At 39.8% G+C, this 27,721-nt stretch overlaps 1 protein-coding gene and 2 pseudogenes across 11 annotated transcripts in view; 2 read left to right on the plus strand and 1 right to left on the minus strand.

Annotated features, from left to right (window-relative positions):
- The window catches only part of TMEM116 (transmembrane protein 116), an 88,917-nt gene that overhangs the window by 43,178 nt on the left and 18,018 nt on the right, over positions 1–27,721 (minus strand). For all 9 annotated transcript variants that reach the window (XM_032239970.1, XM_032239926.1, XM_032239932.1 and 6 more), the window contains one exon: positions 19,357–19,488. In XM_032239970.1, the coding sequence (XP_032095861.1) occupies positions 19,357–19,488 (132 nt within the window). The remainder of the gene's footprint in view (positions 1–19,356; positions 19,489–27,721) is intronic.
- LOC116524621 lies at positions 7,340–10,666 on the plus strand (annotated as a pseudogene). Its single transcript, XR_004257416.1, has one exon. The product of XR_004257416.1 is annotated as a peroxisomal targeting signal 1 receptor pseudogene (transcript).
- LOC116524654 lies at positions 19,507–21,654 on the plus strand (annotated as a pseudogene). Its single transcript, XR_004257429.1, has one exon. The product of XR_004257429.1 is annotated as a phosphate carrier protein, mitochondrial pseudogene (transcript).

The following is a 27,721-nucleotide window of genomic DNA, read 5'->3' on the forward strand; positions in this document are numbered from 1 at the left end:
AGCCTACATGGTGAAACCCTGTCTCTACTAAGAATACAAAAATTAGCCAGGTGTGGTGGTGCATGCCTGTAATCCCAGGTACTTGGGAAGCTGAGGCAGGAGAGTTGCTAGAGCCTAGGAAGCAGAGGCTGCAGTGAGCCAAGATGGCTCTACTGCACTCCGGCCTAGGTGATAAGAGCAAGACTCTGCCTAAAAAAAAAAAGTCTTAATAATCTCAAAGGACTCAAATCATACAATGAAATTAAATTACATTACCAATAATAGCATGATCCATAGAAAATCCCCAAATATTTGGAAACTAAATTATATACTTCTAAATAACTAAATAATTCATGGATTAAAGATCAAAAGGACAATTAGAAAGTATTTTAACTAAATAAAAATTTAAAACAACATATTAGAATTCGGCCAGGCCCAGTGGCTCACGTCTGTAATCCTAGCACTTTGGGAGGCCGAGGTGGGGGAATCACGAGGTCAGGAGATCGAGACCATCCTGGCTAACACAGTGAAACCCCGCCTCCACTAAAAATACAAAAAATTAGACAGGTGTGGTGGCATGCATCTGTAGTCCCAGCTACTTGGAAGGCTGAGGCCAGATAATCACTTGAACCCGGGAAGCGGAGGTTGCAGTGAGCCAAGATCACGCCACTGCACTCCAGCCTGGGCAACAGCAAGACTATGTCTCAAAAAAAAAAAAAAAAAAAAGAATTTATCGGACACACCAGATATCACAGAACATGCCCATAGTCCCAGCTACTTGAAAGGCTTCAGGAGGATTGCTCGAGGCCAGGAGTGAGTCCAGCCTAGGCAACATAGCAAGACTCCATCTCTAAAAATATACATAAGTAAAGAGAATTTATGAGATGCTACTAAAGCAGTAATTAGGTAGCAATTTGTACCATTAAATGCTTATATTTAAAATGTCTCAAATCAGTGACATCAACTTCCATTTTAAGAAAGAGCAAATTAAACCCATAGCACAAATACAGGAAATAATAAAGATCAAAGTGAAAATCAAGGCCAGGACTTGGTGGCTCCCACCTGTAATCTCAGCATTTTGGGAGGTTGAGGTGGGCAGATCACTTGAGTCCAGGAGTTTGAGACCAGCCTGACCAACATATAAAATTAGCCCAGGTGTGGTGGCGCACACCTGTAATCCCAACAACATCAGTGGCTGAGGCAGGAAAATGGCTTGAACCCAGGAAGCAGAGTTTGCAGATCGTGCCCTGCACTCCAGCCTGGGAAACAAGGCAAGACTCTGTCTCAAACAAACAAACAAACAAAAAAACCCAAAAGGCCAGGCACAGTGGCTCACACCTGTATCCCAGCACTTTGGGAGGCCGAGGTGGGCAGATCATGAGGACAAGAGATCAAGAACATCCTGGCCAAGATGGTGAAACTCCGTCTCTACTACAAAAATTGGCCGGGCATGGTGATGTGTGCCTGCAATTCCAGCTACTCAGAAAGAGGCAGGAGAATCACTGGAACCTGGCAGGCGGAGGTTGCAGTGAACCAAGATCGCGCCACTGCACTCCAGCCTGGCAACAGAGAGATACTCTGTCAAAAAAACAAAACAAAACAAAACAAACAAACAAACAAAAACCCAAAACCCTACAATATATAAGAACAATACATCACAACCAATTGGGATTTATCTCAGGCCTACAGAGTTGTTTTAACATTTTAAAATAAATCAATTTAAATCACCCTATTAAAATACTAAAAAGTAAAAAACAGTGATCACCTAAATAGGTACAGAAAATAGCATTTGGAAAAATACAACATCCATTCTCAATTTTAAAAAGAGAAAAACAACTCTCACCAAACTAGAAAAACTTCCTCAACTTGATTAAGGATATTTATGAAAAATCTATAACTAACATTATACTTAAGGTGAAAGAGGGAACGCTTTCCTTCTAAGATCAGGAAAAAGATAGGACTGTCTGCTTTCACCACTTTTATTCAACATTGTACTGGACATTCTAGTCACTGCAGTCAGGCAGGGGAAAAAAAGAAATAGGCCAGGAGCAGTGGCTCACACCTGTAATCCTAACACTTTGGGAGGCAGAGGCAGCAGGATCATTTGAGGTTTGAGGTCAGGAGTTCAAGACCAGCCTGGCCAACATGGTAAAACCCTATCTCTACTAAAAATACAAAAAACAAAAATTAGCTGGGCGTGGTGGTACATGCCTGTAATCCCACCTACTTAGGGAGGCTGCGTTGGGAGAATTGCTTGAACCCAGGAGATGAAGGCTTCAGCGAGCTAAGATCACGCCACTGCACTCCAGCCTGGGCCGCAGAATGAGACTCTTATCTCAAAAAAAAAAAAGAAAGAAAGAAAGAAAAGGGATTTCAGATTAGAAAGGAAAAACTAACATTTTTATTTGTAGACAAGATGATCATCCATGTAGAAAAGCCAATGATGTTTACAAAAGAGCTACTTAAACTAATGGACGAGTTTAGCAAAGTTGCAGGATACAAGACCAATATATAAGAATCTATTTTATTTCTATATACTAATAATAAACAATTGGAATTTGAAACTTAAAACATGTTATTTCAATAGCATCAAAAATATAAAATTCTTGAGGATAAATGTGACAAAGGATGTGAAAGACCTATCCAGTTGAAAACTACAAAATATTGCAGAGAGATACTGAAAAAGACCTAAGCAATTTGCCAAATATACCTTGTTCATAGGTCAGAAAACTAAATATTGTTAAGATGTCACATCTCTCCAAACTGATATATAGATTCAACACAAACCCAATTAAAATCTCAGCAGACATTTCTGTAGGAACTGACAAGCAAAATCTTTTTTTTTTTTTTTTTTTTTGAGACAGAGTCTGGCTCTCCCATCCAGGCTGGAGTGCAGTGGAAAGATCAGGATTCACTGTTGCCTCAACCTCCTGGGCTTACATGATCCTCCCTGAATACTCTGTCATAAGGTACCTGAATTACCAATGAAACAATATAGTATTATTTGAAAGTTAACATAGATTAGTAAATGTGTAAGGCAAACTCTCAAGCAGTAACTAAGAATTATACTTAAAAAGGAAGTATAATTGATACGCTAAGAAAAGAGAGAAGATAGAATAATATTTAAAATGCTCAAAACCAGAAAAAGAAAAAAATAGGAAAATAAAGAACAGATATAACAAATATTAATTTGTCATATTAATTTGCAGATATTAATATCTGCAAACAGATATTAATCCAACTATATCAATAATTGCTTTCAATATGATCTAAATAAACCAATAAAAATATAGTGACTGTTAGAGTGGATTTAAAAAAACCCAACTATATGTTGTCTACAAAAAACCCACTTGAATATAAAGTCACAGATAGGTTAAAAGAGGATATACAGAGATGTACCACATATTATGCACTGAATGTTTGTGTCCCTCAAAATTTATATGTTGAAATCCTAACCCCATGAGGTATTTAGAAGGTGGGGCCTTTGGGAGGCAATTAGCTCCTAAGGGTGGAGCCTTCACAAATGAGATTAGTGCCCTTATAAAAAGACATGAGAGGGCTTGCTTTCTCTCTCTTCTCTCCACCATGTTAGGACACCACAAGAAAACAGCCATCTGCAAACCAGGAAGTAGGCTCTTACCAGACACCAGATCTGCTGATATCTTAACCTTGGACCTTCCAGCCTCTAGAACTATGAGGAATAAATGTCTGTGGTTTAAGTCACACACTGTATGGTAACTTGTTATAGCTGCCTGAACTAAAACACCATGCAGACACTAATATATTCAACTGATCTTTGATAAAGGATCAAAAGCAATTCATTGGAGAAAGTATAATATTTTCACCAGTGTTAGACATCCATATGCAAAAATAAGATCTTATACCTGTCACAAAACTTAATTCAAGATGGATCACAGATTTAAATGTAAAATACAAAACTTCTGTAAAACATCTAGAAGATAACATAGGAGAAAATCTAGACGACCTTGGGTCACCTACATCCATGATCCATAAAAGAAAAAATGGATGAGTGGGACATCATTGGAAAGCAGGTATTCAAAAGAATACATGTACACACGTTCATAGCAGTGCTATTTTCACCAAAAGGTGAAAACAACCGTCATGTTTATGAATGGATGAATAAATTGTACATACCTGTAATATACATACACAATGGAATATTATTTATACAAGGGAATGAAGTACTGATATATCCTACAATGTGGATGAACCTCCAAAACACTGTGCTAAGTGAAAGAAACCAGACATAAAACATTACACATATTGTATGATTCCACTTATAGTAAATGCCCAGAATACAGAAACAGAAGACAGAAAGCAGACTAGCAGGGGAGGAGGAGTAACCTCTTAATGGGTACAGGGTTTCCTTTTAGGGTAATAAAAATGTTTTGGAACTACATAAAGCTGGTAGTTGAACAACACTGTGAATATGCTAAATGCTGCTCAATTGTTCACTTAAAAAGTTGTTATATAAATTTTACCTCATTCAAAAAAATTTAAATCTGTTTTGCAGAAAACTCTGTTAAAGGAATGAAAAGACAAGACACGGACTGGAGGAAAACATTTCCAAAATATATTTGATTGAGGAACTGTATCCACAATACACAAACAGCTCATAAACAAAACAATAAGAAAACAAAATATTTGGAATCCCACCGAAGAAGATGGGTAGTAAATGAGAATATGAAAAAAAAAAAGTTCAACATTGTATGTCATTAGAGAACTGAAAATTGTAACAAGACACCAATATGTATCTACTAGAATGGCAAAAATCCAAAATATTGAAACCAAGTGCTGGTGAGGATGCCAAGAGGTAGAAACTCTCACTTATTGTTAGTGGGAATGAAAGAAGGTACAGCCACTTTGGAAGACAGTCTGGCAATTTCTTTTCTCTCTTTTTATTTGAGATGGAGTCTCAAACTGTTGCCCAGGCTGTAGTGCAGTGGCACGATCTCGGCTCACTGCAATGTCTGCCTCCTAGGTTCAAGCAATTCTCCTACCTCAGGCTTCTGAGTAGCTGGGACTACAGGCGTGTGCCACCACGCCCAGCTAATTTTGTTGTATTTTTAGTAGAGACGGGGTTTCTCCATGTTGGCCAGGATGGTCTTGATCTCCTGAGCTCATGATCTGCCCACCTTGGCCTCCCAAAGTGGTATGATTACAGGCGTGAGCCACTGTGCCAGGCCCCCCCTTTTTTTTTTTTGAGTAGGAGTTTTGCTCTTGTTGCCCAGACTAGAGTACAATGGCATCATCTTGACTCTCTGTAACCTCTGCCTCCTAGGTTCAAGCGATTCTCCTGCCTCAGCCTCCTGAGTAGCTGGGATTATAGGCATGTGCCACTACGCCTGGCTAATTTTGTATTTTTAGTAGAGAGGGTTTCTCCATGTTGGTCAGGTTGGTCTTGAACTCCTGACTTCAGATGATCCACCCACCTCGGCCTCACAAAGTGCAGGATTACAGGTGTGAGCCACTGTGCCTGGCCACAATTTCTTACAAAGCCAAACATAGGCTTACTATATAATCTAGCAGTCATCCTCCCAGCTATTTCCCCAGTTGAACTGAAAACTTATGTCCACCCAAAAACCTGCATACTAATATAGAAGCATTATTTATACTTGCCCAAACCAGAGGCAACCAAGATGTCCCGCAATGGTGAAAGAATTTTTAAAAACTGATAAATCCATAAAACAAATAAAAAGAAATGAGCTATTAAGACACTAAAAGACTGCCAGGCGCAGTGGCGCATGCCTGTAGTCCCAGGTACACAGGAGGCTGAGGTGGGTAGATGGGTTGAGCCCAGAAGTTCTGAGCTGTAGTGCACTATGCCAATCACGTGTCTACACTAAGTTCGACATCAGTATGGTGACCTCCGGGAGCAGGGGACCACCAGGTTGCCTAAGGAGGCGTGAACCAGCCCAGGTCGGAAATGGAGCAGGTCAAAACTCCTGTGCTGATCAGTAGTGACATCGTGCCTGTGAATAGCCATTGCACTCCGCCTGGGCAACACGGCAAAACCCGGTCTCTAAATAAATAAATAAAATAAAATAAAGCCACTAAAAGATCTGGAAAAATCTTAAATACATATTGCTAAGTGAAAAGTGAATCTGACAAGACTATACACCGTACGATTCCAACTATATGACATTCTGGAAAAGGCAAAACTATAGAAGCTATAAATATATCAGTGAGTTGCCAAAGAAAGGGAGAGTGCAAGGAAGATGAATAGGTGAATAAAAAACTTTAGGATTGTGAAACTATTCTGGATGATACTATAATGGTGAATACATGACAGTATGAAAAGCCACAGAACTGCACAACACAAAGACTGAAATTTAGTGTAAATTGTTGACTTTAGTGAATAATAATGTATCAATATGGGTTCATTAATGTACCATATTAAAGCAAAATGATTATAGGGGAAACTTTGGGAACTAAGAAGGTGGTAGGTATCTGGGAACTGTGTACTATTTGCCCAATTATTCTGTAAATATAAAACTGTTCTAAACATGAAGTCTATTTTAAAAACCAGAATGATATTTACATAGAGATAAAAAATACATCGGCCTGGCGCAGTGGCTCACGCCTATAATCTCGGCACTTTGGAAGGCTGAGGTGGGCAGATTACATGAGCACAGGGGTTTGAGACCCGCCTGAGCAATATGGTAAAACCTACTCTCCACAAAAAATACAAAAATTAACTGGGCATGGTAGTGTGCACCTGTAGTCCCAGCTACTCTGGAGCTGAGGTGATAGGAACACTTGAGTCCAGCAGGTTGAGGCTGCAGTGAGCAGTAATTGTGCCACTGCTGGGTAACAGAATGAGACACTGTACACCTCCCCACCAAAAAAAAAAGAAAGAAAGAGAGAGAGAGAGAAAGAAAGAAAGAAAAAAAGAAAGAAAAGAAAAAAGAAACTTATGAAATTGTATACGTTAAATATTTGCAATTATACCCCAATTAAGCTGTTTAAAAAAATAAACAGAGTACCATCACAGAAAATGATGAAGTACAGAACTCCAAAAATCTATCCTTCCACTAAAGCAACACTTAAGCTGGAAAAAAACCAGTCAAAATCAACTTTTTTGAGCTCTAGAATCTAATCAAAATTTTACAAAATCCAGGGGAATGCTTAGTGAAGAAAGACATGGTAAATTTTGGTAAGAGAGTATCATGGCATTTTAATTTATCTGCCTTATCATCTACAACTCCCTAATTCAATGACAGCAGTGGGGACAGCAGTCTGCATTCCTGGTGAAGGTTGTTGGTGCCACAGGGATCAGTATGGACCTTATTCTCAAATAATAGTAGCTATGTGTTTTGGTGTGTCTGACCCTTCCCTGCAGGATCAACATAGGGGACTGCTTTTATTTCATCCACTTGGAGTTTTCTCAGAGCAGGAGTGATCTCCAAGATAGCTTATGTCAAAAGCATTTAAAGGCAAATATGTTAGCCACAGCCTTCTGGGGCAAGGGATAACAGGTCAAACAGCAGAGAGAACCAAAAGCCTGGGAAAGAGGCTGGGGAAGGAAACACACTTGGAAATAAGAACTCTGGGCCTGCACCTGGTGCCCGGCGGGTTGTGCAGCACGGGGCGCCGCGAGAGCTGGCGGTCACCATGGCAATGCAGGAGCTGGTGGAGGCCGAATGCGGGGGTGCCAACCCGCTCATGAAGCTGGCTGGGCACTTCACCCAAGACAAGGCCCTTCGGCAGGAGGGATTGAGGCCTGGCCCCTGGACCGCCGGAGCTCCAGCCTCTGAGGCAGTCTCCAAGCCTTTGGGAGTAGCTTCTGAAGATGAGTGGGTGGCTGAATTCCTGCAGGACCAGAATGCACCCCTTGTGTCCCATGCCCCTCAGACCTTCAAGATGGATGACCTCCTGGCTGAGATGCAGCAGATTGGACAGTCAGACTTCCACCAGGCTCCCCAGAGAGCCCCTGGTGTGGCAGACTTGGCCTTGTCTGAGAACTGGGCCCAGGAGTTCCTTGCAGCTGGAGATGCTGTGGATGTAACTCAGGATTATAACAAGACTGACTGGTCCCAAGAATTCATCTCTGAAGTTACAGACCCCTTTGTGTCCCCCGCTCGCTGGGCTGAGGAATAATTGGAGCAATCAGAGGAGAAACTGAGGCTGGGAGAGCCTGAGGGAACAGCCTCCACTCGCTGGTGTGATGAATATCATCCTGAGGAGGATCTGCAGCACATGGCCAGTGACTTTGTGGCCAAAGTGGATGACCGCAAATTGGCTAATTCTGAGGGTACATCAGATGCCTGGGTTGACCAGTTCACATGACCAGTAAACATATCTGCCCTTGATATGGAGTTTGAACGAGCCAAGTCAGCTATAGTCTGATGTCGATTTCTGGAACAAGTTCCAGGCAGAGTTGGAGGAGATGGCAAAACGGGATGCTGAGGCCCACCCCTGGCTTTCTGACTATGATGACCTTACGTCAGCTACCTATGATAAGGGGTACCAGTTTGAGGAGGAGAAGCCCTTGCGTGATCACCCTCAGCCTTTTGAAGAAGGGCTGTGGTGACTTGAGGAGGGGGACCTGCCAAATGCTGTGCTGCTTTTTGAGGCAGTTGTGCAGTAGGATCCTAAGCACATGGAAGCTTGGCAGTATCTGGGTACCACCCAGGCAGAGAATGAACAAGAACTATTAGTCATCAGTGCATTGCGGAGGTGTCTGGAGCTAAAGCCAGATAACCAGACAGCACTGATGGCGCTGGCCGTGAGCTTCACCAATGAGTCCCTGCAGTGACAGGCCTGTGAAACCCTGTGGGACTGGCTGTGCTACACATCAGCCTATGCTCATCTGGTGACACCTGCTGAAGAAGGGGCTGGTGGGGCAGGACTGGGCCCCAGCAAGCATATCCTGGGGTCTCTGTTGTCTGATTCCCTGTTTCTTGAAGTGAAAGAGCTCTTCTCTGGCAGCTGTGCAGCTGGACCCTACCTCCAGTAACCCTGATGTGCAGTGTGGCTTGGGAGTCCTTTTCAACCTGAGTGGGGAGTATGACAAGGCCGTGGACTGCTTCACAGGTGCATTCAGTGTTCGTCCCAACGACTATTTGCTGTGGAATAAGCTAGGGGCCACCTTGGCCCATGGAAACCAGAGTGAAGAAGCAGTAGCTGCATACCGCCAGGCCCTCGAGCTCCAGCCTGGCTATATCCAGTCACGCTATAACCTGGGCATCAACTGCATCAACCTTGAGGCTCACCAGGAGGCTGTGGAGCACTTTCTGGAGGCCCTGAACATGCAGAGGAAAAGCTGGAGCCCTCAGGGTGAAGGAGGCGCCATGTCGGAGAACATCTAGAGCACCCTGCGTTTGGCATTGTCTATGTTAGGCCAGAGCGATGCCTATGGTGCAGCTGATGCCCGGGATCTGTCCACCCTCCTAACTATGTTTGGCCTGCCCCAGTGACAACGGGACGGGCTGCCCTGTGAGTGTCCACCTGGAGGGGTCCCCGCTCTGGATGTGATTCCCCCTCCCCCTACCAAGGAGGTAGGCTGATGACCATAAGCGGTATGGCCTTTCAGGAACTGCCTCAACGTAGGGGTGGGTAGTCGGTGTTCTAACTCCTACATAATTGTAGGAAAATGAGCTGCATTATCTCTGAGTCTCTTGGAAATTCAAAGGCTGTACATCCAGCTACAGATCTCTCTGCTCATCATGCCTTTTCTTGGTGCTGCATTTTGGGTAGGATCCAACGATTTAGGGTAACTGTTGTCATCAGCTGCCATTCCTGATAGGGTCTACCACATTTGTAATGTCTGTCCTTTCCCTCACTTTTACTGGGAATTGATAATAGTCCAGCTTCCTTGGGCAGTGTAAGTAGGAGGTTCATTTGCTGTGTGCCTCTAATGATGATGGTCTGGGGTGGGACGTGCTAGGAGTTAGCCTCTGTTTGGCTGAATTGTTGAATTGGCTGAGCAGAGCTGAGTTTTGGTAGGAATGTTCATAGTTCTGTTATTCTTGGACCTCTCCTGGCTGAGCTCTGATTCCCTGTGAGTATGATGCTGATGCAGTAATCCTGTGTCATCATCACAGTGGTCCTAAGGAGCTTCCAGGGCCAATTGCTACAGAGTGTCTGGGTGTGTGGGGTTGAAGGAAGGTTCGCTTGTGAAAGGAGGCTGGGTGGGAGCAGGGAGGTGCTAGATCAGATGAGATCTAGGCTCTGTTCTGGAGCGTTGGGAGGACAGAGCAAGTGGGAAGGGGGTGTGGTGAGTGCAGCAAACCTTCCTCCTCTTAGAAGTACCTGTGAATGGGAATTGAGCTAACTCTTCTAGAAAGTTGATTCAGAAATTGCAATCTTGCAGATTTCTAGCAAATAGGTTCAGTGTTGCCATAAGCCTTTGCTATATTTCTTGAAATGTTTCTAGGGGAGAGCATTGGAAAATCCCCTTCCCCCATCTTGTCTCCGGAAGGTAATGATTGAAGGAAGATGAGGGAGCAGCTTGGATTCTTCTCAATTGTCCCCTGCATGGGCAGGTAATGACTGCTAAGTCTCTTGCCTTGTCTTCAGTAGCTAATGATCAGAGAGTTTTTTTTTTTTTTTAAACTACCATGGTCCCAAAATTCCATCCTGAAATTTATTTTTCTTTGTATGAATATGTGTAAATGATTTAAAAATAAAACTGTAAAATATTTGCACAAAGAAAAAAAAAAAAGAACTCTGAAAAACTCCTGTATTTAGTGTTCATGATAACCAAGATATGGAATCAACCTAAGTATCCATCAATAGATGAATGGATAAAGAAAATGTGATATATATACATAATGGAATACTATTCAGCCTTTAAAAGGAATAAAATCTTGTCATTGGTAATAACAGGATGAACTTGGACTATATTACCCTTACTGAAATAAGTCACGCACAGAAAGACAAATACTGCATAATTTCACTTACGTGTGAAATTATAAAAAGTTGAATTCATAAACGTAGATAGTAGAATGGCGATTACCAGGAGCTAGGAGGTGGGGAGGAGGCATACTGGGGACACATTAGTCAAAGTATACAAAATTTCAGCTAGGAAAAAAAAGTTCAGGAGATCTACTGTACCACATGGCGACTATAGTTAATAATAGTATATACCTGAAAACTGCCAACAGAGTAGAGTTTAGATGTTCTCACCACAGAAAAATGTTAAGTACGTGAGATAATGGATATGTTGACTAGCATGATTTAGCCATTCCAAAATTTATACATATATTAAAACATGTTTTACATCATAAATGCATATAATTTTTGTCAATTTAGAAAATCAATCAATAAGAAAGGGACATGTAGATACTAGTGAATCTAGAGGGCCATATGCATGTCCGAAGTAGACACATACTCAGGAAAAAATCTACATTTGCACCTCCAATGGACATTCAGACTTCATGCAAGTAGGAAGCAAAGGGTAAGGCAGATGTTTAAATGACCCAGCTAAGCACTGAAACAATGCCCCATTACAGAACCAATCTGCAAAGATCATGAGAGGTTTTTCTTTGTTAGTTTTTGTATGAGGAACCTAAGGAAGTTTCTGACCAATCATGAGCTCACCACTAAGGTAATGGAAAGATACTTCAGTGACTACACAAGGCAAAGAATACAGTCTTTAAAAATAATAGTTTAGGCTGGGCACAGTGACTCACACCTGTAATTTCACTTTGGGATTATACTTTGGGAGGCTGAGGCAGGAAGACCACTTGAGCACAAGAGTTCAAAACCACCCTATGCAACATAGTGAGATCTTGTCTCTCTTAAAAAAAAAAAAAATAGCTGGGGCTGGGCATGGTGGCTCACACCTGTAATCCCAGAACTTTGGGAGGCCAAGGTGGGCAGATCACCTGTGGTCAGGAGTCCAAGACCCGCCTGATCAACATGGTGAAACCCCATCTCTACTAAAAATACAAAAATTAGCGATGTGTGGGGGCTTGTGCCTGTAATCCCAGCTACTGGGAGGCTGAGGCAGGAGAATTGCCTGGGCTCAGGAGGAGGAGGTTGCAATGAGCTGAGATTACGCCAGTGCACTCCAGCCTGGGCAACAGTACAAGACTCCATCTGAAAAAAAAAAAATTAGCTGGGCATGGTGGTATGCGCCTGTGGTCCCAGCTACTTGGGAGTCTGAGGTGGGAGGATTGCTTTAGCCCAGGAGATCGAAGTTGCAATGTGATCAAACCACTGCACTCCAGCCTGGGAGACAGAGCAAGACCCTGTCTCAAACAAAAAACAATAATAATAATAGTTTAGAAATAGAAAATTGGAACAGATCTATAACTAGTAAGGAGATTTAATCAGTAATCAAAAAATTCCCCAAAACGCAAAGCCTAGAACCAAATGGCTTTACTGGTAAATTCTATCAAACACTTAAAGAATTAGTACCAATACCTGTCAAGTTATTCTAAAAAACTGAATAGGATGCAATGCTTCCCAACTCATTCTATGAGGCCAGCAAAACCCTGATACCAACGCCAGACAATCATACTACAAGAAGAGGACAGACCAATATCCCTGATGAATACTGTTACAAAAATCCTCAACAAAATAGTAGCAAACAAAATTCAACAGCACATTAAAAGGAGTATACACCATGACCAAATAGGAGCCACTCCTGGAATGAAAGGATGGTTCAACATACAAAAACCAATTAATATATCACATTAATAGAATTAAGAAAAAAATTATATGACTATCTGAATTAATGCAGAAAATCATTTGACAAAATTCAATACCCTTTAATGATTAAAAAACAAACAAACAAAAAAACCCAAACTAGGAACAGATGAAAACAACCTCAGCAAAATAAAGGCCAGTACATATATACGCTAGAGTACTATTAAGCCATAAAAAAAGTGAGATCTGTCATTTGCAACAACATGGATGGAACTGGAGATCGTTGTATTAAGTAAAATAAGCAAGGCACAGAAAGGCAGCCATCATATGTTTGCACTTATTTGTGGAATCTAAAAATCAAAACAATTGAACTCATAGACATAAAGAGTGGTACCAGAGGAAGGATGAAGGATGGTACCAGAGGCTAAGAAGGGTAGTGGGAAGGTAGGAAGAAGGCGGAGATGGTTAATGGGTACAAAAAATATATAAAGTAATGGGTACAAAAATGTATATAGTTAGAAAGAATAAATAATACCTACTGTATGATAGCACAACAGGGTAACTATAGTCAACAATAACTTAATTGTACATTTTAAAAGAACTAAAAGAGTGAAATTGTATTGTTTACAATACAAAGGATAAATGCTTGAGGGGATGGATAACTCCATTCTCCATGATGTGATTATTTTAGACTGCATGCTTGTATCAAAACATTTCATGGAGCCCCATAAATATATATATCTACTACGTATCCACGAAATTAAAAAAAAAAATTTTTAAGTGTAACCAATTTATAGTCTTCCTCCACCACAGGTATATAATAACTCCCATTTTATTATACATTTACCAATATTAAATCATTTCATAAGCAAACACAAAACCAAAAAACATAAAGGTCATATATGAAAAGCCCATAGATAACATCATACTTAATGATGAAAGACAAAGCTTTTCTTCTAAGTTCATAACAAGGTGAGGATGCCCACTTTCACCATTACTATTCAACATAGTTTTGGAAGTCCTAGCTAGAGCAATTAAGCAAGAAGAAATAAAAGATAATTAAATTGAAGAGGAAGATAAGAAACCATTTGTTTGCAGATGACACAAATTTTCTATATGTAGAAAGCTCTACAGATTTACATACATACACACACGCAACTGTTCAAGCAAATAAGAATTCAGCCAAGCAGCTGGATATAAAATCAATATGAAAAAATCAGCTTCACTTCTATATATTAACAATGAACAATCCAAAAAAGAAATTAAGAAAATAATTCCATTTACAGTATCATTAAAAACAATAAAATACTTAGGAATAAACTTAACTATGGAGGCAAAAGACTTCTACACTAAAAAGTATAAAACGTTGGTAAAAGAAATTAGAGAAGGCATCAATAAATGGAAAGATACCCATGTTCATGGACTGGAAGACTTACTATGGTATTTTTGTTGTTGTTGTTGTTGTTTTGAGACAGGGTCACGCTCTGTCACCCAGTGACAGTGCAGTGGAGTGCAGTGGCGGATTCATGGCTAACTGCAGCCTCAACCTCCTGGACTCAAGCAATTTTCCCATCCCAGCTTCCCAAGTAGCTGGAATTACAAGCATACGACACCACACCCCGCTAATTTTTGTATTTTTTGTAGAGACGAAGCCTCGCCATGTTGCCCAGTCTGGTCTCAAACTCCTGGGCTCAATCAATCTGCCTGCCTCAGCTTCACAAAGTGCTGGGATTATAGGCATGAGCCACCACACCTGGCTGAAACACTGTTGTTAAAATGTTTAATACTACCCTAAATGACCTACAGATTCAATGCAATCCCTATTAAAATCCCAACACTTTTTTTTTGGCAGAAATAAAAAAAACAATACTAAAATTCATATGGAATCTCAAGGGACCCCGAATAGCTAAAACAATCTTGGAAAAAGAACAGGCCAGGCATGATGGCTCATGCCTGTATTCCTAGCACTTTGGGAGGTTGCAGTAGGAGGATGGCTTAAGCCCAGAGGTTTGAGACCAGCCTGAGCAACACTGGAAGATCCTATCTCTACAAAAAAATAAAAATTAGCGAGGTGTGGTGGCATGCACCTGTAGTCCTAGCTACTCAGGAGGCTGAGGCAGGAGGCTCACTTGAGCCCAGAGGGTCAAGGCTGCAGTGAGCCAAGATCATGCCACTGCATTCCAGCCTGTCTCATAAAGAAAAATGAACAAAAAGTTGGAGGACTCACACTTTCTAGTTTCATAAAGACCTAATGGATAGGAATTAAAAGCCCAGAAATAAATCCTACATATGTAATCAAATGATTTTGACAAGGGTGCCAAGATCATTCAATGGGGAAGGGAAAGAACATTCTTTTCAGCAAATGGGGCCAGGCATGGTGGGGCTCATGCCCGTAATCCCAGCACTGTGGAAGGCCAAGGTGGGAAGACTGTTTGAGCCCAGGAGTTCAAGACGAGTGTGAACAACATAGGGAGGCCCTATCTCTACCAAAAATGCAAAAATTAGCCAGGTATGATGGCATGCACCTGTAGTCCCAGCTACTTGGGAGGCTAAGGTGGGAGGATCAGTTGAGCCCGGAAGGTCGAAGCCACTGTGACCACATTAGCCATGATCATGTCACTGCATTCCAGCCTGGGTAACAGAGCAAGACTGTCTCAAATAAATAAACGCTACCAGGAAAACTGAATATTCCACAGGCACAAAAATAAAGTTGGGCCCTTACTTTATACCACATACAAAAATCTTCAAATAGATCAAAGACTTAAATGTAAGACTAAAAGTATAAAACTCTTAAAAGGAAATATAGTGTAAAAGCTTCATGATATTGTATTTGGCAATGATTTCTTGAGTAAGACATCAAAGACACAGGCAACAAAAGAAAACATGAACTGCATCAGAATTTATAAAACTTCTGTGCATCAAAGGACACAAGTAACAGAGTGAAAAGGCAGCCTACAGACTGGGAGACAATATTTGCAAATTGTATGTCTGATATGGGGTTAATGTAAAGACTTTACAAAGAACTCTTATAGCTCAATAACAAAAAAGTAAATAATCTGATTAAAGAATGGGGGGTGGGCTGGGCATGGTGGCTCACACCTGTAATCCCAGCATTTTGGGAGGCCAAGGTGGGTGGATTGCTTGAAGTCAGGAGTTGGAGACCAGCCTAGTCAACATCGTGAAACCTTGTCTCTATTAAAAATAGAACAATTAGCCAGGTGTCGTGGCACATGCCTGTAATCCCAGCTACTTGGGAGTCTGAACCAGGAGAATCACTTGAACCTGGGAGGCAGAAGCTGCAGTGAGCCAAGATAGTGCCACTGCACTCCAGCCTGGATGAGAAAGTGAGACTTTGTCCCCTCTCAAAAAAAATAAAAAAGAGGGAAAGGACTTGAAGAGACATTTCTTCAAAGAAGATATAAAAATGGTCAATAAGCGCATGAAAAGGTACCCAATATTACTAATGATTAGAGAAATGCAAATCAAAACCACAACAAGAAACCACTTTACACCCATTAAGATGGCTATTACTGCCGGGCACGGTGGCTCACGCCTGTAATCCCAGCACTTTGGGAGGACGAGGCGGGTGGATCATGAGGTCAAAAGATCGAGACCATCCTAGTCAACACGGTGAAACCCCGTCTCTACTAAAACTACAAAAAATTAGCTGGGCATGGTGGCGCATGCCTGTAATGCCAGCTACTCAGAAGGCTGAGGCAGGAGAATTGCCTGAACCCAGGAGGCGGAGGTTGCGGTGAGCCAAGATCGCGCCATTGCACCACTCCAGCCTGGGTAACAAGAGCGAAACTCCGTCTCAAAAAAAAAAAAAAAAATGATGGCTATTACTTAAAAAAATATAGCAACAAATGTCGGCATGGATGTGGAAACTGTAGCTCTCTGCACTACTGTTATGGAAAAATGGTGTTTCCTCAAAAAATCAAACACAGAATTTCCACCTGATCCAGTAATTCTACTCCTGAGTATATGCACAAAAGAACTGAGAAAGTAGGGACTCAGATGTATTTATACATCAATGTTCATAGCAGCATTATTCACAAACATCCAAAAGGTGGAAGCAACCCAAGTGTCCACTGAAAGATAAACGGATAAACCAAATGTGGTCTATCCATACAATGGAATATTACTCAGCCTTAAAAAGGAAAGAAATTCTGACACATGCTACAACAAGATAACTTTGAAGACATATAAGTGAAATAAGTCAGACACAAAAGGACAAATATTATATGATTTCACTGATATGAGGTACCTAGAATAGTCGAATTCATAGAAAAGTAGAAGAGTGGTTACCAGGATCTGGTACTAAGGAGAAATGGGGAGTTATTGTTTAATGGTACACAGTTTCAGTTCGAGATGAAAAAGCTCTGGAGATGGACTGTAGTTACAGTTGGAAAACAAGGTGAATGTTTAATGTCACTGAAGTGTATACTTAAAGTAAGATTATAAATTTTGTTACATTTTTACCATACTTAAAATTTTTAAATGATAAATTTTATGTTATGTATATTTTACCACAATCTTAAAAAATAAAACAAACAAAATAAATATGTTTAAGCCCTCTCCAGTTCATCCCTGATTACAAGTAAGGAATCCTAGGAAAAATATAAAAAACAAACACTTGAAGACTCTGAAAAGTAAACAGAAACAGGTAGATTGTGGAAAGAAGTCAAACTTGGAGAAGTAAACTGAACAGAAGAAGTGAGTTTTTCAAACTTTTCCCTCCCTTTTCTCTTATTTTTGCTCAAGCATGTACCTCAGTCATGCTGCTGCTCAATGAAGGTAACTACAATTCTAAAAGAAATCTATCTTGGGCAACAGAGACCGGAAAAGGACCCCCTTTAGAGAGGAAAGTATGGAGGGAATCCCAGAAGAAAGACAGCCAGGAAAAGGGATGCTTTAATTCTCAGTATTAATCCAAACAAGTCTCAGCCTAACCTGTCTACTATGCATGTGCATGACAGTCTCAAACCAGCATAACCAAGGCTTATAGAACTAAACTGAGATTTGAACCATTGTCCACAGATGATGAGACCACATTTACATTCCAAATGTAATCAGGTTGATTGTCTGCTAAATAAAAGTATTAACAATCTCTAGAGAATTATAAAAGAACCCAGAGTCTACGCAACATAGTATTCATGATATCTAAGATGCAATCCTAAATTACCTGACATACAAAGAACAGGAAAATGTGACCCATTCTCATGGGAAAAGATAATCAGCAGACAGACACCAGCCTAGGAATGAGCCAGACATTGGAAATATCCAACAACTATTTTTAAAAGCAGCTGTTATAATACATAGCTCAACGACATTAAGGAAAATATATCTGAAATGATTTGGAGGGTGATGGAAACAGGAATGTTTGTTATCTTGATTGTGGTGATGATTTCACAGGAAAATACATATGTAAAAACTGATTGTACACCATAAATATGTATAGTTTACTACAGATATAACTCAATAAAGTTGTAAAAAAACAAAGTAACATTAACCACATCTGTACCAAGCACAAAGTAAATATTATTAATGGCCATTTTACAGATTAGGAGACTGAGGTTCAGAAAGATTAGGTGCTGGTCAAACATTACAAAGTTAATCAGGTCCAGGATTCTAATACAGACTTTTCTGATCAAAGACTATAATTATCTGAGTAAACAATACAGCCTTAACTCTATTTAATTCATGAGATTGTTAGCAGGACTGAGCAAAGTATGACTCTAAAACATTTTAAACTCATATGATATAGGTAACATATTAGTGCACAGATTTTATGCCACCAATTACATATTATTAATTTCTTATTAAATTGAAAGAAATTTCCCCTCTAATAAAGGAAATATCTAGCAGTGAGAACAGACTGCATTTTAACCTTTACTTTTTTCATACTACATGTCTCAGAAACACAGGAGTGTTATATACTGATGGTACTATGTGGATTAATCCATTGGTAAAATTCATGAAAGATAAACAACTCATATGTGATTATCTGCAGTATTTTCAAAATCCAATGTTTATTTTATTCCTGTAACACAAAACCATGCAATCATTTCAAATGATATTATGGAAAAGTATTTCATTACCTGGAAACATAATCACAATATGCTGAATAACAAAAGCAGGTTATAAAAAGTATTCATTGGCCAGGAGAGGTGGCTTATGCCTGTAATCACAGCATTTTGGAAGGCTGAAACAGGCAGATCACAAGGTCAAGAGATAGAGACCATCCTGTCCAACATGGTAAAACCTCATCTCTACTAAAAATACAAAAATTAGCTGGGCATGGTGGCAAGTGTGCACCTGTAGTCCCAGCTACTCAGGAGGCTGAGGCAGGAGAATCACTTGAATCCCAGAGGTGGAGGCTGCAGTGAGCCAAGATGGCACCATTGCACTCCAGCCTGGCAACAGAGCAAGACTGTCTCAAAAAAAATATATATATATATATATTAATGTATTATTTGATTTGCTTTAAAAAGATATATATTCATTATGAAAACATTGGAAGGATATATAATTTGAACAAAATATTAAAGAATGATAATATCTTTCTGCTTCTCTGAATTTTCAAAAATTTCTATAATAAATAGCATTTTTTAATCTTGAAAAAAGACAAAAGCTATTGTTTCAAAACATAACAATAAACAAATGGGTCTCCACTTCCCAAGCTGAATCATCTTTGTGTCTATTTAGATCTGAGTGTGCCTTTCTTGCAAGGTGCAGTGACAGTCTAGTAGCACTTACCTGTCCAACTGCTTGTAGGTTATAGCAGATGATGTCCTTATTTGCTACTGAAGCTCCATAGAGAAGTGTCTCTGTGAGCCAGCAAAGTCCCAGGAGCAGGTCACAGAAGCTCAGACAAAAAAGTGCTCTTATCTGTAAAAGTAACAAAATCCTCATTTCATAGGTGATGTAGGTAGAAGAATGTTAACAATGTAATAATTCTTACATGTTATGTTTCTACTATAAAACTGGGCATCATTTTTCTGGGGCCTCTGCCATTAGCTGATTGTGGGAAATGCAAAGGAAGACTACAGATAGGAAGGAATCTGTAACCACTATAACCACAGTTATCCCAACTGTCCTGGAATCAGAGTACTCATGGATAGATTAGCACTGGACCTTCTTACTCATCGGGACACTCCTATATCAGGAATAGTGTGAAAAAAAAAAAAAGAGTACAAAGATGGGAGAAATTTTGCAGTGGAGATGCACCACAAGGAGACAATTAAGAATGCTTTAGCTGCTCAGGCAACATCTTCTAAAATAAGAAATAAGGTAATCTGCTAAGTGTTTAGGGATTTGGCTGAGGACTTAAAGACAATGCAAACATATACAAGTAATAAAAAGTAAACAAATAATAAAAAGTCAGAGTAAAAAGTCAGTAATACTGAAAAATGTCTGAATGAACTATATATGTCGCCTTTGAATTTCTGGCTACACTGGGTGAAAATTGTCTCCTTTTTATCCTCCTCTTGGCATCCCCATTTCCACTTATCTAAAAATTTTGGTCCTTCTATGAAGAAAATTATAAAACATTTATTGAGGGACTCCTAAAGAAGATTTAAAGTGAAGAAATATGTCATATGCTCATAGATTGTAAGATGCAATACTATAAAAATGTCAATTCTGCCTAAATTGGCCTATAGATTAAATGCAATCTCAATTAAATCTCAACGTATTTTCCTGTGGAACTTGACAAGCTGATTCTAAATCCAATGCAGAAATACAAAATATCACCCTGTGAGCCACAAACTTTCCAAGGGAGTGGCTTGGTGTTCACCATCTTAGGGAGAAGTTCTCATCCATGGCACACCTGGCATGGGTTAACTCCTTCAATGCACCACACCTGCAGTTGGTGGACGATGGCCTCACGGACCTCCATAGCAGCACCACAAGACCCATAGGCCTGCCCCACTGCTCTCTTAACCTGGCAGCTGCTGCCTTGGAAAAGTATAGTTGTGAATATGGCTCCACAAAGTATTATGCACCGTGTGGCTCTGGTGAGGTCTTAGGTTGTAGTCTGACACACACGGCCGTCATTCTCCTGGGGTTTAGAGAAATGCCATATGCAGGTAGACCCCCAAAAGTACAAGGGCATATTAAATGGATTCTCAGTTGCACTAAGGACGATGGTGTTCACTGTTTGGCTAAAGGTTGGACTCTGACTTTCATTGGTCACTCCATGCTGGACTCTGCAAGTTTGGCTTTTATGAAGTCTTTAAAGTCTTGTATAGCAATATGCTCCCAGAACATGTTATCTCTGGCGCATATCACTATATTTGGCTACCTCTGCCAGTGCTAAATTCTTTGCTGTAATTGCCTTATGGAAGCTGCTAAGGTTCAAATTCAAACCCAACCAGGTTACACCAACACTTTGAGGGATGCAGCTCCCAAAATGTATAAGGAAGAAGGCCTAACAACATGCTACAAAGGGATTACTCCTCTCCGGATGAGGAAGTATATACCATGATGAAGTCTGTCTGCTTTGAAGGTACTGTTGAAGCATCATACAAGTTTGTGGTTCCTAAGCCCCCACAGTGAATGTTCAAAGGCAGAGGAGCTGGTTGTAACAGTTATAGCAGGTTATATACCTGGAGTGTTTTCTGCAATTGTTTCTCACCCTGCTGATTCTGTGGTATCTGTGTTGAATAAAGAAACAGGTAGCAGTGCTTCTCGGGTCCTCCAGACACTTGGCTTTAAAGGTGTATGGAAGGGACTGTTTGCTTGTATCGTTATGACTGGTACTCTGACTGCACTATAGTAGTTTATGTATGATTCTGTGAAGGCCTGCTTCAGGCTCCCTTGCCCTCCCCCACCCAAGATGCCAGAATCTCTGAAGAAGCAATTCAGGTTAACTCAGTAGCTAGATCAAAGCAAATGTGGACTGACTCTGCTTGTTGATCAGTGTTGAAGAAAGTACAAAAGGAGCTTTTATACATTTGACAGTGTAGGAAATTGTCTATTCCTGACATAATTACTATAGTACTTTTGCTTAAGGCAAGGGTTTCAAATTTACCATTGAAATAAACCCAACTCTTCAGGAAAAAAAAAAGAAATACAAAATAATAAGATAAGAAACCAAGACAATCTTAAAAAAAAAAGAAGGAAAACTTGCCCCACCTCATCTTAAGACTAACATAGACCTAGAGTGCAGATACTGTGCTACTAGCACAGAGATGGACAAATAGGTGAACAGAATGAAAATCGCCCAAATTAAACCCAGCGATATATATATAGATATCTGATGTATGATAAAAGTGGCTTTTTTAATCAGTAGAAAAGGGATAGTCTTTTCAAAATATAAAGCTAGAACAATTAGATATCCATACAGAAAAAAAATGAAGGTAGGCCCCTACTTTGTATCTCATACTACACTCAAAAAATCAGTTAGAGGCGGGGCACATGGCTCACACCTGTAATCCCAGCATTTGGGAGGCCAAGGTGGTTGGATCACCTGAGGTCAGGAGTTCAAAACCAGCTTGGCCAACATGGCAAAACCCCATCTCTACTAAAAATACAAAAATTATATGGGCATGGTGGCAGGCACCTGTAATCCCAGCTATTCAGGAGGCTGAGGCAGGAGAATCACTTGAACCCAGGAGGCGGAGGATGCAGTGAGCCGAGACTCCATGTAATTAGTTCCAGGCCAGGTGCAGTGGATTATGATTGTAATTCTAACACTTTGGGAGGCCGAGGCAGGAGAACTGCTTGGGCCCAGGAGTTCAAGACCAGACTGGGCAACATGGTGAGACTCCATCTCTACAAATAAAATAAAATAAAATAAAATAAAATAAAATCAGCTGGGCACGGTGACACACACTTGTGGTCCCAGCTACTTGAGAGTCTTAGCCAGGAGGATTACTTGAGCTCAGGAGGTCGAGGCTGCAGTGAGCCATGATTGCATCACTGCACTTCAGCCTAGACAAAAGAACAAGACTCTGTCTCAAAGAAAAAAATCAGTTCCAAGTGGTTTAAAGACATAAATGTGAAAGGCAAAAACTATAAACCTTTTTTACATTCTACAGAAGAATGTCTTCAACTTTTGGTTAGGGAAAATTTTCCTAAACAAAACACAAAAAGTTCTAAAAGAAATAATGAAAAAAATCTGCCAGATGCGGTGGCTCACGCCTGTAATCCCAACATCAGGCCAAGGCAGGCAGATCACAAGGTCAGGAGTTCAAGACCAGCCTGGCCAATATAGTGAAACCTTATCTCCACTAAAAATACAAAAATTAGCCAGGCGAGGTGGCAAGCACCTGTAGTCCCAGCTACTTGGGAGGCTGAAGCAGGAGAATCGCTTGAACCTGGGAGGTGGAGGTTGCAGAGAGCCAAGATCGTGCCACTGAACTCCAGCCTGGGCAACAAAATAAGACTTCATCTCAAAAAAACAAACAAACAACAAAAAAAAAGAAATAAGGAAAAAAATCAACCACATCAAAATGAAAAAATTAAGTCTGTGTCAAGATACCATAACGAAAGTAAAAAGACGTACCACAAAATAGGAGATGTCTGTAACACATATAACTGGCAAAGGATCCAAACCATATTTTTAAAAAATTGTAAAGCAATAAAAAGCTCAACAGAAAAACAGGCAAAAAAATACTTAACAAAAGAGGAAATCCAAATGGCCATAAACATATGAAAATATGCCAGACTTTATTAGTAATAAAGAAAATGAAAAATTAAAACCACAATAAAAAAATAATTACACATCCATGGCAAAAATTTTAGAAGTCTGATAATAGCAAATATTAACAGTAACAAAAAGCAACAGGACCTTTTATACACCACTGACACAACCAGTTGGAAAAGAGTTTGGCATTAATTTAGGGGGAGTAAAAATCCTATGACAATTCTGACATTGGATAAATACACTAGATAAGTTTGTGCATTTGTGCACCAGAAAACATGTACAAAAATGCTTATAGCAGCAAAAATAGGTAAATAAATTTTAGTGTATTCATACTACAGAATACCAGACATCAATGAAAATGAAATGAGCTTGTGCTCTATACAACATGGGTACATCTTACAAATAATGTTGAAGGATAAAAGCAACTCACAAAACAATAAATACAAAAATACATATAGTATTATTTCATTTATATCAGGTTCAAAAACAAGCACAACTAAATTGTTTAAACATGCATACATTTCTTTTTTTTTTTTGAGACGGAGTTTCCCTCTTGTTACCCAGGCTGGAGTGCAATGGCGTGATCTCGGCTCACCGCAACCTCCGCCTCCTGGGTTCAGGCAATTCTCCTGCCTCAGCCTCCTGAGTAGCTGGGATTACAGGCACGCGCCACCATGCCCAGCTAATGTTTGTATTTTTACTAGAGATGGGGTTTCACCGTGTTGACCAGGATGGTCTCGATCTCTTGACCTCGTGATCCACCCATCTCAGCCTCCCAAAGTGCTGGGATTACAGGCTTGAGCCACCGCGCCCGGCACATACATACATTTCTGGTAAACTGTACATAAGAGCAAAAAAACACCTTATCACAAAAATCTGGATACTGATTATCTCTAGAGGTGAAGGGGAGAGCTGTGATTAGGAAGAACCTCAGTAGGTATATGTCTGGAGGGACAGGTAATGTTCCAATTCTTGTCACTAGTGTTTGTTTATAATCATTTTTAAATAGGACACACAAGTTTCATGCATTCTAGCTCATGTCTGATATATCTCACAATAAAAAAATGCATTTACAAATTTTAAAGTCCTGGCCAAGTATGGTGGCTCATGCCTGTAATCCCAACACTTTGTGAGGCTGAGGCAGGAAGACTGAATAAAGCCAGGAGTTCCAGGCCAGCCTTGGCAACATAACGAGATCCCTGTCTCTATAAAATAAAAAATTTAAAAAATTGACTGGCTATGGTGACGCACACCTGTAGTCCTTGCTATTCAGGAAGCTGAGGTGGCAGGATCGCTTGGGCCTAGCAGTTTGAGGCTACAGTAGGCTATGATCCTGTACTATGGCCTCAGTGACACAGCAAAACCCTGTATCTAGAAAAAAAAATTTTAAGTCCTAGTCAGATATTACCTGATATGAGAACTAATCTCCCCACATATACAAAAGAGGATTTTTCTCATCTCCTTCTCCTAAGCCCACCTGTAAAGGAGAATTTTTCTCTTTTTTTTTTCTTTTCTGAGAATTTTTCTCATATATTTCTCCCAAACCAGAAAAATAAGTAAGATGCTAATTAATATCTTGCTAATAGGGTTAGAGGGTCAAGTTGGCTTGGCTAACAAAAACATAAACAAATGAAATAATATATAATAAAAACATTTAAAAGTGTAAAGTATTTCATAAATATCAGCTATTATGTTAACCAAATATGGCCTTTTCTCTGAATAAGCTTGCTAAAATTCCAGCTGGATGACATAGTCATAGATTCTGCCGGCTTATGACCTATCACAAGTTGATAACGGTTAACAGATTTAAAAAAAAACTAAGACTAAATATAAAATGTTGAAGTCAAGAAATATATAGAGATGGATCTCTAAATTTAAAATGTTTTACTTGGGAAGCAAGAATTGTATTTCAGGGCATACACACAGACTGGGTGGTCTTGGACATGTGTGAAGAACAAAGAGATGACTGGGAGTTGTATTAAAAAGAGAAATAGTATATGTTGTTTTGAAAGCAAGCTCACTGGCACTAGAGAAAGTTTTGGGAGTTGGCAGACTCTGATTAGTGAGTGACCATGGTATGTAAAACTAGTCCTAAGAGTCATGGCAAGTCATTTCAGCAACTACAAGGTCAAACTGGTCTCAGGGTTACATTGGGTCATTTCAGTAGCTGTGCTTGTGAAAATGTTAATTATTGGAGCATGTGGTATGTGCTCTGAGAGCTTGTTCCCCCTAGCTTCTCAACTCTGATTTAGTTGGGTATGACAAGAATGATTCAATATGTATAATCAACTTTCACAAAAATAATCCCTGGAGAAGAAAAGTAACCATGCAGCTTTTATGAACAAGAACATAATTCTGATCATTAATTCAAGAAACAACCCTATGAGGCCAAGCATAGTGGTTCACATCTGTAATCCCCAGCACTTTGGGAGGCCGAGGCAGGTGGATTACCTGAGGTCAGGAGTTTGAGACCAGCCTGATCAACATGGTGAAATCCCATCTCTAATAAAAATACAAAAAAATTAGCCAGTCATGGTGGTGCATGCCTGTAGTTGCAGCTACTCAGAAGTCTGAGGCAGGAGAATCACTTGAACGTGGGAGATGGAGGTTGCAGTGAGCCAAGATCACACCACTGCACTCCAGCCTGAATGACAAAGTGAGACTCTGTAAAAAAAAGAAAGAGAGAGGGAGAAAGAAAAAGTAAGAAGGAAGGAAGGAAGGAAGGAAGAGAAAAGAAAGAGAAAGAGAGAAAAGAGAAAAAAAGAAAAAGAAAGAGAAAGAAAGAAAGAAAGAGAAAGAAAGAAAGAAAGAAAGAAAGAAAGAGAAAGAAAGAAAAGAAAAGAAAAGAAAGGGAAAAGAAAGAAAAGAGAGAAGAAAGAAAGAAAGAACGAACGAACCCTATGTATACGGGGATGTTAAAACGTACCAAAAAGTCTTTGGCAGGGCAAAGGAGGATAAAAAGAGGTGAGGTTTGCTTGCACTCAATTCTAATGACAGGAGATAAAGTTCAATCAACTAAACAACAAAAATTAACTCAGTACCTAATATTGAAATCAAGAAGTATTCCATCCCTCCTATGGATAAAAAGATATTATTTTGAAGGAAACACAAGGAAATGTATAATACAGCTCATGCTCTTAAGAAAAATACAACCAGCATAGTGCCTGGTAATAAAGAAAACCCAAAAAAGCATAAGATATGGTCCTAAACATGAAAGCAAAAATTCTTAAAAAAAAAAAAAAAAAAACCTCACATATATATACATTAGTATTTGTCCTTTTTTTGACTTAGAAATTCAAACCTTATTTACAAATGTTCTCCTATTTACAAAAAGTCCATTCCAGCTCTTTAAAAATATTGTAACTGATAATTTCCACAAAAATACATTTACATTGTTTCAGCCTTTCTGCTTAAAACTGTATTATGAGATGAGCAAACAACCCCACAAGATGATTTGAGACATAAAAAAATAAATAAAAGACAACCTATCTAGCATGAATATCCTATTGACAAACACAAGGAAGAATTAAGAATCACAACCCACAGTGTGCTACTTCACCAAGAAATGGAACTGTAATGATTTTCTGGGAGGTAAATGCTTCACAACAGTCTTCTTGTGTAGTACAATTTAATTGTGCTCTTGCACTCCTAAATAACCCTCTTGCTGCTTTATTTTACATCATTATTGTAAAAAGGGTAGACTTTTGTAGATTTTTCTAACAATGAAAATATGTAGATATTGGTCTGGTCTCATTATTTAGGCCAATTAGTAAAATAATAAATGCATGAAAAAAATGTAAAACAAAAACAATCATCATGTGACTAACAGAATTCTCCTTGATATCACAGTATTACTCCTCAATAGTGTCTATAAATTTGAATTCTTCATAACTGAAACAATATACAGATAAAATAATTAACCAAGGAGGTCAAAATAAAATTACCTATTTAGGCCGGGCACGGTGGCTCAAGCCTGTAAACCCAGCACTTTGGGAGGCCAAGGCGGGTGGATCATGAGGTCAAGAGATCGAGACCATCCTGGTCAACATGGTGAAACCCCGTCTCTACTAAAAATACAAAACATTAGCTGGGCATGGTGGTGCGTGCCTGTAATCCCAGCTACTCAAGAGGCTGAGGCAGGAGAATTGCCTGAACCCAGGAGGCGGAGGTTGCGGTGAGCCGAGATCACGCCATGGCACTCCAGCCTGGGTAACAAGAGTGAAACTCTGTCTCAAAAAAAAAAAATTACCTATTTATCATTTTATGTGTAGTAATTACTTTTTTAAAATTCTTTAAATTTTATCCAGGAATAAGTACTCATATCATGGCTAAGTCCCAAGTAACTTCAAAACTTTGAAAAAAAATTCATCCCTGAGAAATGAGAGATAGAAAAATATCTTTAAAAAATGAAAGAACAAGGCCGGGCGCGGTGGCTCACGCCTGTAATCCCAGCACTTTGGGAGGCCGAGGCGG

This window comes from Sapajus apella, unplaced genomic scaffold, assembly GCF_009761245.1.
Source record: "Sapajus apella isolate SASKATOON/1434 unplaced genomic scaffold, GSC_monkey_1.0 scaffold2, whole genome shotgun sequence".
In the NCBI taxonomy this organism is placed as follows: Eukaryota; Metazoa; Chordata; class Mammalia; order Primates; family Cebidae; genus Sapajus; species Sapajus apella.